At 37.3% G+C, this 11,019-nt stretch overlaps 1 protein-coding gene and 1 pseudogene across 2 annotated transcripts; one reads left to right on the top strand and one right to left on the bottom strand.

Moving 5' to 3' along the window:
- Nucleotides 1–361: 361 nt before the first annotated feature.
- Nucleotides 362–4,006, top strand: LOC146550467 (uncharacterized; annotated as a pseudogene).
- A 1,536-nt stretch (nt 4,007–5,542) lies between these two features.
- Nucleotides 5,543–9,569, bottom strand: LOC146550466 (uncharacterized). 2 transcript variants are annotated; one of them, XM_085258996.1, is made up of 5 exons: nt 8,662–9,569; nt 8,297–8,393; nt 7,813–7,923; nt 7,198–7,364; nt 5,543–6,865 (listed from the first exon to the last, which is right to left on the bottom strand). In XM_085258996.1, exons 1-5 carry the CDS (start codon nt 9,567–9,569, stop codon nt 6,208–6,210), a joined length of 1,941 nt encoding a protein of 646 aa, XP_085115122.1. In that variant the 3' UTR covers nt 5,543–6,207. The 2 variants fall into 2 exon arrangements, with proteins under 2 accessions (XP_085115122.1, XP_085115123.1); XM_085258997.1 differs by lacking the exon at nt 8,662–9,569 and adding an exon at nt 8,495–8,641 and having other exon boundaries at nt 5,846–6,865.
- Nucleotides 9,570–11,019: the final 1,450 nt, after the last annotated feature.

Raw genomic sequence — 11,019 nt, 5'->3', positions numbered from 1 at the left:
CCTGGGACATCGTGTAATTGTTGTCCCTGGGACATCGTGTAAATGTTGTCCCTGGGACATCGTGTAGATGTTGTCCCTGGGACATCGTGTAAATGTTGTCCCTGGGACATCGTGTAAATGTTGTCCCTGGGACATTGTGTAATTGTTGTCCCTGGGACATCGTGTAAATGTTGTCCCTGGGACATCGTGTAAATGTTGTCCCAGGGACATCGTGTGATAGCTTGTAAATAATGGAATGAAAATTATTGATTGTTATTAACTTGTGAAAAAGAAGTGTAACAAATCCACATGTTATGTTCTTACACCCTTACAGAAACTGTGACTCCTTCACAATGTCAGGTAAATGTCAACTGATGTTGAATAATCAACCAATCAAGCCTTTTATTATCACATGCAATGTTACACGTACAACTGCAATGAAAATTTCACCCCCTTCTGACCATACATATATTGCTTAAACATCACATTGGGAAGACAGGTCGGAAACAGTTAGGAAGGTCAGAAAACAATTTAATTAATAGATGAGGGGAGAGGAGGAGAAAAAAGAACTACAACCAGACAAAGCTCCTAGAAGACTGAAATGGATGATGGTTGCAGCATGCAAAAAGAAAATGATATCTGTTGACTACAGCATATGCTTTCTCACAGATTACCTTGTGGGAGTAGCTGGACCAAACTCTATTGGTATTTCAAGTTTGAAATCCCTGTTTGACCAGACTAACATTTCAGATGAGGTACCTCTTGACATAAAAATCCTTTTATGTTGTCATAAAACTAATGTTAAATTCTGCTTTAAATACACTTTATTGTACAATTTACTTAATGAATCGTATTCCTTAGTTCTGTTTTTATTTATATGTATTTATTTATTTGTTTTATAAGGTAATAGATGGCCTAATCTATTTGCAGTGTGAGGTATGTTGAAAAGCTTGTTTGATCATAATGACATAGCATGTTTACGTTTTTTGTAATGTATTTGAAAACATAGGTGTATTTATGTTATTTTTATAGAATTTCCCTCACATTTCTCCAATACCAAGCCAAATCACTGGAAAAATTTTGGATGGGTCCACAAGAGCACAAAGTGCATACTTTTTGAAGGTATGACTTGGACTGTGGTAACTATGTTCTTATCACAAAGGGTTTATAAGTTGCCACTATAAACAAACAGCATTTTCCAAAATTGAAGCCTTGTCAGAAGAACCTGAAAAATACCTTTCTGAAACCTTTTCTGTGTAAAGACTTGTTCAAAAGCAATGCACACAGATTAAAACATTTCTGTCTTGGCCAACTGATAAAGAACACCAAAAATTGAGTGGTGCGTGTTGAGTCTGTGGTCTTGATTTGTTTTGTACACACTATAGAAATTAATTAATGTAAACCAAAAATGACACTTTCTATATGTTTGTGTATCTGCAGAATTAATTACAAGTCTCACCTGACAAGCTTTTGCAGTTTTGCAGTGTCATTCTTGACAGAAAAACATACTTGTCACATTATTTTTATTTCCAGAAAAACATCTTTCAGATGTATGAGAAATTGATTGGAGCCTGTCTGGAAAACGGCAGCCACTGGACCTTGTTTGTAAGTTGCACAGATTTTGCACTCTCTCTAGTGCATGATACTTTTCAGTGTCCCTCATTAGGAAAACTCAAGGCCCAAGCCTACCATATCCATCTTTTTACAAAACAGTTTTGTGACATACCCAAGAGGACCATAGTCTATATGAATTCATTTGGCGAGTCGGAGGTCAGAAAAAGTGCGGTGTTGAAAAACTGGAGGTAATTAATTAACATATTTAACATAACATATTTAATTTAATTGAAAGCATTACCGAACGTGGTTATTGATTTCTCTATATGCTTTTTATTTGTAATAACTGCGATCTCTCAGCTCATTTGCTTCAGCAAGAGGCTGCGCTGGAGAGTGGACCTTGTCACATGTGAGCCACCCACATCAACAGGATGGGAACTCATGTGGAGTGCATGTCATAATGGTACTGAAAACTATAGCTTTAACCTATATAAGTAATGTTTACATTTTTGCCTATTCAGTTTTTAAAGCCTTAGAGGCAGGATGGTAAAATCTCAATTTTTTTTGTAGATTGAACCATTTCAGCAGTAATGCTTTGCTTTGGTTGCTCTGTTTTTTTTTTTCTCGGGGGGGGGGGGGGGGGGTTAAAAACAAACAAACATTTCTTTGTTAATCTAATTCTTTTTGTTCTTTTTTTTTTTTTTTTTTTCTTCGTCAATTATTAGTTTGCCCAATCTCTCATTGACGGTAAAACACAAGTGGAGGAGTACAACACTGAAATCACAAAGCTCAGGTCCCGACTTTGCCACTACTTATTTTCCTCAATAGGTAAAGATAAAATTAGCTGCCTTCTTTTTCTCTAACATTGGAAAATGTAACTTGTACTTAAACAAATTATATTTTGCAGATCGAACTAGGAAGTGCAGTCAGTGCTGGTGTGTGATTGCAGCCAAAGACCGGGTACACTATGACATGTCCTTAGCCATATAGATTGTTTATTTAATGGACTTTGTTCATTTGTTTTTTGTTTGTTTATTTCTTCTTCTTTTTTTTTTTTTAATTCACAGGTGCAGTGCCAGAAATGTGGTGCATACAAGCACATGCGTCACAATATAACTAAACAACGTCCAAAAATGTTTAAAGTGAATTTTTTTTTCGTAATTTTGCCTTTGCACACCAGGACTGTGTAATTAAAGTGGACGTTTCAAGATCCAGTTTTTACACAAAACTATTTTAGACATAACTGTGTCGTATTGTGGGGATTTCTCTTCACAATTAAATTGATATAGTGCTGTTTATATCATTCTTCTTTATGTAACAGCACAGTGCAGCACAGCAGAGGGAAAGGAGTTGTGCAGCATAGTGGGTGGCTATACAGGAGGAGCAATAGAAGTAGCCAGTGAAGAATGTCATCAGGGAAAGCATCAGGCAGCGAATGACAAAGGAAAAGTTCCTAAGGGAGAGAACATCTGCAGCAAATCGACAAGTAACAGTGAGATAGGAAGACTGACAGTCAGAGATGAAGGTACACAGACTGAAGACAAAGAAAAAGAAACAGAAGTATACGGCACAAGTCTGAGTACAGATAATGCTGCTGCTGTTGACAGGATCGATGCAGATACAGAATTCCAAACTGATTCAGAAGGAACTAGTACAGTTTACAGAGTGCATGGTCGCTTATCTGTACCAAGCTCAAAAAAGAAAACCTACACAATAACAGAAGACGAGATCAAGCGCAGAATCAACGCAGAGAACATGTCAGTTCATGTTTTCAGAGGTTTGATTGGGGTAGGTATACATTTCGTGATTTTGATGTCACCTGAAATAAATCCGGGTTACTCGTATCAATGAAGTGACAATGTGGCTGGAAATTGTGCATTTGCTGCAACATATACACAATTACACCATGTAAACAAAAGCATTTAACTTTGTGCGCGTGTGTGTGTCTCTCTCTGCTCTTTTGGTGTTTGCACTTTTTCTTTTTTAGGGCCGTAAAGCCAAACTGCCCACAATGATTCTTGACAGGCCTAAGAAGGCCAAAACTAAAGTAACAGTGTTTAGTGTTCTGAGTGAAGAGGAGGCTGGGGAGCTAGCCCTCGGGTTTGCCGGAAGATTGGCCTGCGATGTCACAACAGACATGGTCTGTAAAGGCATCGACCATTCAAGTGCTGATATGACAAAGTAAGTTAGTAAAACAATATGAAAGTTGTATCTTTTTTGGTATTATTTGTCATTTCCCCGTATTTGGGTTATTGGTGTAACATTGTTAATCTTACTTTCTAATAACAGACAGACTCTTCTCAAAATCCAACACAATCTTAAACATGAGCTGACTGATTCCTCAACCTTCAGTTTGCTGACACACACCTTTGGCCCCGCTGCACTGGATTCTGTCATTTCATTCCTGTGTGAAAAACTTGATCTTGTTTCTTAAATAATGAAACCTTTTGTGACTTTTGTTTGTTCTGTAAATCAGAATCTTGAAAATTGTTCATTGTTGTCTAAGTTTGTGTTAACTACTTGGCAAAAATGATTGGTTCCTAATCCAAACAGCATAATGACTGTTCTAACACATATCTTAAAAATGCTACAAAGAAAGAAAATTATCACATATGTTTCAATATGAATGTAATTGTGTCACACTCGGTTTGTAGTAGCTTTCCTGTTTTATTTTGAGTTTTGGTATGTTTACACTGTTATTTTTATTTCCCGTGTGTTCGTCTTCCCTTATTAGTTTTACTGTATTTAATTAGTCTGATTTAATAACTTATAATTATTTACTTTCCAGTGTGTCTATATGCTCCTCGTTTGGATTATTGTTTGTTTGAGTTCTGCCTGTCTTTTCTATTAAAGATTTGGACTTTTGGACTATTAGTGGACCTCGTAGGTTTTTATTCTGTTCAATTGGTAATTGACTGGGTTTAATTTAGTGGCCTGGAAAACAGGCCGGAGGGGTCTGGTCATTTTAACCCCCTAAGACCCGAAATCTTCCATGGCATGCATTTTTAATTTCTCTTTGATATTTGGGCCGATTGGAACCCAATGAATGTAAAAAGAAAGAATTACCAGGTTTTGTTTTTTTTACCTAATTTTTGTTTCTGAGAAAAATGAGAGCCACATATGAGGACATTAATTTGAAATTTCGATAGAACAGTTGCAGTATAATGTCCTCATAACTGTATATCAGGCACTTGTTGATCAAGATTTAGTATTTTGGTCTAAATAACCCAAAATGTGATGTCCACATGTGTGGACGCCAGGCTGGAGTAAAGTGTTAGAGCTATTTATACCTATGTAAACTTTTATACACTGGTTTTTACCTGTCTTGTTTCAGAAAGGTTTAAAAGGGTAATGTCCACAGTTTATTTGTTTATTTATTTGTTTGAATTCAACATTTTATTAAAGTAATTGAGCTTGAACACAGAAAAAACTGAATCAAATAATCATAAAATCAAATCACTTGCACTATACTGAAGTCTAATCTACTCTGAGCTAATGCCGGTTTCCAACACTAATGATCGGGTGAAGGAGAGAGATGAGGGTGTGCACGGCCACTGGTGCTCTTATCCCTGTTCTTTGTGATACAATCCAACAGGAAAGCAGTCAAACCCTTGGACATTAGCCAAGTTAACGTTCACAAATATATACACACAGAGGAACTCTGAGCCCCAATGTCAGCATTAGCACAAACATGCCACTTCATACCAAATCTCAGTGTGAGGTCAGGTGTTAGTCTCATTCCATTATTCTGGCTATATTTTCTTACTCATTACTATTAAACTTATACTTAAGACTAACTATTAACAAAATCACACCCCAATAACTCTGTTATTACACTTTGTATTTAATCATAAAAAGGCTGGATGTTGAAACCTTTTACTTCTATTTTGTATGAGCCAGGATTCTCAACAGCTGATACTCTATGTCCAAAAAGTGACAGGTATCGTTTTATGGAGCAAAAAACTTAAGAGCGCATATTTTATAAATAATACCAACAATTACAAATGCAGACCTTTAATAGTAATAAGTAATCCTTTATTTATAATGCATAGCAATATAAAAATAGTAACATATGAAAATATTACAATGGGCACAGATGAATTTGTATCAAAAACAGCAACCAAGCCAAAGTAATGAATAACACACATAAATAACAACTGCTTGAGAGACCAAACAATTTCTTTTCAACTGTTCCTTGGCAGAAAGTAAAGACAGCTATTCAGCTTTAGGTTTCAATAAACAGAAGTAATGGATGCAGTCCCTTTGAAATGTCACACAAAAGTCTACTTATGCATATACTTAGCTTTAACTCTTCTCTTTTTTGTTTTGTATTCCAAAAGGTTTTCATTTTCTCCAGAGGATGTCTCTCTTTCAGTGGTTATCGACTGTTCACATTCATTTTCACAGACTGTTGGAATGTCGATGCTGGCCGAACGTTTCTTGCTAGAATACAATGGCCTAATTTTGCGTGCATTATCTGTCGTCTTTATTTCGTACTGGCATATACTTTTGCCTACTTGTTTTGTTTTTAAGACATTTGTATGCAGTTCATCTATCATTGGAGTAATACCCTCTGGAATGAATGCCCACTGTTTAACTGTGTCTAAAACAGCATTTAGTTTTCCAACTGCATCTTCTGTGCATTTTTTGTCTGTGCTTTCAACTACAGGAGTGTCATTCAAAGTTGATAGAGGACTTTTCAGAGAGTTTTTCATTTTTTTTAAAATGGCTACAAGCCACCTTCAGGCAAGCACATGTGTTATAGTGAGAGAACGTACAACAAGTGCACTGAAGTGTTTCAGCCGATGCAAAAAAACACAGATTTCCAAACAAACTTGGCATTTTTATCACTTTCAAGTCCTCACAGTGTACAAAGTAATGCCTTTCTTTCACTGCAATTCTTGCCAAGGTAGAAATGTCTGTTTCCATGTTTGGATCGATGTCATTGTCAGCCTCTGCTAATTTTGCAAGTAACACTAGATGCTTGCAAAGAAGTCCTCGTAAGCCATATGTACAGTTGCAGTAGGACTCAACAGGGCAGACGTCATACACCATGTCTTCTCTTGACTCAGATGGGACTTGATATGCATTAACTCCATGGCTGTTCTTGACTGTAATTTTAAGAGCCCAACCACTTTCCATCAGTCTTGAAGCAGAGTCTGAAACTTGAGACAAGGTGTCAGCAAACCTGTTTTTCATGCGGCCCACATCTTGCAGGGTTTTTATGACTGAGAAGTAGTCGTCGGCCTTCCCTAGGAGCACTTCAATCAGATCATCCAGACGCCTATTCTTGTAGCCAGATAAAAACTGGTATTTCAGGCGGTGGAAAAATCTGAAAAACAGTTATTTGAAATGATTAGTAACTGTAATTGAAGGAATTTAAAGTTTTAATCAAGACTGTATTATTTTTTTAAAAATTGGAATACCTATTGCACACGTCTTTTATAAAGGAATGCTCTGTGCCGGTTTAGCTGATTTAGGCAAATCCACCTACTCTGTTTTTTGTTGTGATAACATAAAAAACGCTGCTAGAATTTAAAGGATTTGCCTAAAACCTGTTCTGGCAATGACATGACGAACCTACTCAGTTTAGCCTCTTGGATTAAAGCATAATATCTTTTTTTCAGCAATACAATTGAATGAGGTCAAAATAATAAATCATACCTTTCAATCACATTGTTTGTTTCAGAACGAGCGTGACTGAAGCGACGGCCGTAGTCACACCACATGTGGCCAATGCCTTCCCAGTGCTTCTGAAAATACTGGCACACCAAAGGGTATTGCTTAAATGTCTGGCAGAACTCTGCTGATGTGGCTTTAAAGTCGTCCTCCTAAGAGAATTGGATGCAACAGAATATATTTCAATCCATTTAACAGACCTATTGAAATCTTTAATATTATGTATTGAAGCCCTTTTCCTTTTATTGAATAACATTAAGAATTTTAAGTTATTAATAATATGTCGTGTTTTTGTATTAAGAAGCAATTATTTCTTCCCATACAATGGCTAAGAAGGAACACTAAACCTATAAGCATATTTGGTTTCAGCATCTGTCTGTGAAAGAATCCCACTCACAAGTTCTACTGCACAGTGGGTGACACAATGATGGTCTGCACAGCTTAAGTACTTGTTTTGATAAGCAAGATAAGAAGCCAGTTTTAGAAATTGTTTCAAAAATCTATTTTGTATCTCTCTGTAACTTTTTTTAGCAACTGAAAGTTATTATGCTCTTAGTGTAATCAAGAAATCAAAATGTGAAATAGACAAATTACACTTACAGATGTGCAAGCTTTCAGCTTACAAAAGAAAGAAATGATTTCATTTCTCTTTTGGGTGTTAGAAAGCCCATGGACCCCGGACTCTGATTTTGAAAGCCATCGATTAACAGCCTGTGAATGTAAGAGAAAAAAAGTTAATCTGGAGAGAGAGACAGAGGAGCAGCTGTACAAAAAGCATAAAAGAAAGCTGACGTCCAAAAATAACTTTGTCACTCACTGGACAAGAGGACCTGTGCATTACAGAAATCAACCAGGCAAACATATTTTTAAATGTCAAAAAGAGCTTTGGGAAGCAGCCACCAGAAGATGAGTGCACTGTGGTCTTAAATGGATGGACATAGTCACTCAACATTTTATCCCTTTATATTCATTAACCTGAGTAGGTGAATATCACAATGAGGCAAATCATGACAACAGGACCCTGTTGTAAAAATGTGTTTCAGGTGCATCTTAGACAACGTGAAAAGAAAACAATGTGGTTTACCTGCAAGACATGGTACCAGCATAGAAGGATAGCTGACTCTGGAAAAACCTTCTGCAAAGCATTTATTTCCGCAAAGTCTTTGTCAACCATAAATGCTCTACAGAAAAAAAGAAAACACTAAATGAGATTAAACAGTATGAAAATGTTTTTGCTATCTCAAAGCACCACTTCAATGCCAAATTAAACATTTCAACTCACAAGTAGATATATAAAATACTGCATACAGCCTATAGGAATAACTTTAACAACTGGAAAGGAAAGTTTTTTGCAGCCCATGCTGCAGCTATAGCATTAGATTCTGGCATGTTATAACTTTTTTGAAAAGGAATTATTTCAAAATCAATAGCTGTCAATGTATTATTTACCTCGGGGAAGTTGGGAAATGCTCACAAACTATTCCAAGAACAGTTTCCAGGGTTTTCTGACTTTCGTTGCTGACAATAGCATAGGCCACAGGGACTCCATGCCCATGATCATCTCTTACAACAAGTGTGAATAAGGGAAATGAATACTGGTTAACGCAGTGCGTGGTGTCAACAAATACTAACTGTTTTGCATAGTTCTCCATGTTTGATTTCATTACAGGTGTCTGCAAAACAATCATTAGTTCTTGGTCAGATGTGTATGGTTGATAGAAGAGAACATGTTCTTGATGTTTTCCATTAAGTAAGGTATGTACACTTTGACTGTCTCCACAGTTAAAGTGCTTCTTCCTCATCATGCAGGTTCTAACACTGTCAATGTCACGTGGTGTGACAAAATGCTCTCTGTTGTGAAGATCTCTGTGTCCATGTTCTTTGGCCCATTTATGACATTCGGTTAGTATGATGGCTGGCTTAGTTCCAAGGGAAAGCAGTTCCTCAATCTTCCTCCTCAAATCACTGGAAATATTGTTGAAATGTGCGTCTTTTGGGTCCGAAGGATCATGCCCATCATGCTTATCATATGTACGCTGCACGATGACTGTGTGGTCTTTCCAACATTTGAGTACTTTAAATGAAACATAGGCCTTACAGCCCACTGCTCTGTAGCTGTTTCGACTTTTTTTCCCAGCTCTGATGCAGTTGAATTTGTAATAGTCTCTTTTCCTGTCTTTACCTGAGGCAACATTTAAACATTTATAATGTCCATGAAGGGTTAATGAGTTCAATTTTTCTAACACAACACTGAATGGGTCCTCCTGGCATTGTGACACATGCACACAAAGTTGTGTGTCTTTTCCAGTTCTTTTTTTTTCGTCATTCAGAACACCTCTTCTAATTATGTCGTCCATTTCTGGTGGAAAAATAACGAAGGTTTAATTAGTCAATATTCATTAATTCATTTTAACTTGTTGTGGGGTTTTTTGCAATACAATGTAAATATTAAATATAATATTAAAAAATATATATATATAAAATAATATAAAACAAACAGGGGCTAAAAGAAGCTAAACTTTCATATGGTATGTCTCTGGCAACTTTAACATGATGTCCCAGGGACAACATTTACGCGATGTCCCAGGGACAACATTTACGCGATGTCCCAGGGACAACATTTACGCGATGTCCCAGGGACAACATTTACGCGATGTCCCAGGGACAACATCTACGCGATGTCCCAGGGACAACATCTACGCGATGTCCCTGGGACAAATTTGTAAATTTCTGGATTACTGTTAATCTCCATAGAATCAAGAACTCATGTCCAGTTTCACAGCTATGGACCAGTTAATTATGTTTCCAGGTGATAGTTTGATTCATAGATTCAGCACACAACCATAAGTCTAGGCCTTTTAGTCCAGATTCTCTTCACTTATGTTTGTAAAATGATCAGGGAAGCTACTGCAATTTTGCCTGACCCAACCCCCGGGCCACGAAACACCCAAAAAGTTGGGGAACGCTGGTCTAGAGAACACTGGTTAGCTAATGCTGTCGTCAAGTAGCCTATCGCTAGCAAACAAACAGCAAGCCAAGTGAGGAACATATGTATAATGCTTACCGTTTATTAAAGGAAAGTGTTGGCGACTTTCAAGCCTTTGAGTCGCCGAGCAGCTGAATAGGGGAATAATGTTGACGCGCCCGCTGTTTAAAACGTTAGTCAAAGTTCCAAGTTAAAACTCCTTTATTTGTTATCAAATCCTTAAAATCCGTAGAAAAACAGTGATCAAAAACATTCCAAGCTTGAGCGGTCAGCAAAAGTCGACTTCCCCCATCACCCACTCATTCACAAAATTTCCCTCGGGCCGTGAACAGGTGATATAGCAATCACTATTACAGACACCACGTGACCCAAAGCTACGCCTATCCATAACATTCCGGCCCCTAATTATTACATTTTTACAGTAATAATTACACATCCAACACCACAACTCACAACACACACTTCATCATATCACAGACACCCAGTGAGACAACATAACATACTCAAAAAGTCCACCAAAGTTATTTTCTCATGTCTTCTCTTCTGTCTGCACATGGTCAGTCAGTCATAGGCCAGAGGTTACCAGCACTTAGCCTAAATATAGTCAGTCTGTAATGTACATCTCATAACATTAAAGTCAATTCAAAGTTAGTTATGTCACACTGTGTCAAAATGTCATAATCATGGGTCAGAAGTCTCCTGAAGAAGGCATATCTTTGTGATGGGTCTGCACACATGGCTGGTTGGGGTCTTAATCCAGACCTGACGCACAAGCCCCTTTTCATCTGGTGCAGCTCCGGTGACTCTCCCAACGATCCAGG

This window comes from Mchenga conophoros, linkage group LG20 (assembly GCF_057382185.1).
Source record: "Mchenga conophoros isolate Kocher_MC1m ecotype Shallow Benthic linkage group LG20, M_conophoros_male_GT1.1, whole genome shotgun sequence".
NCBI lineage: Eukaryota > Metazoa > Chordata > Actinopteri > Cichliformes > Cichlidae > Mchenga > Mchenga conophoros.
The sequence above is the reverse complement of the archived record's forward strand: the minus strand, read 5'-3'. Positions and strand labels throughout refer to the sequence as shown.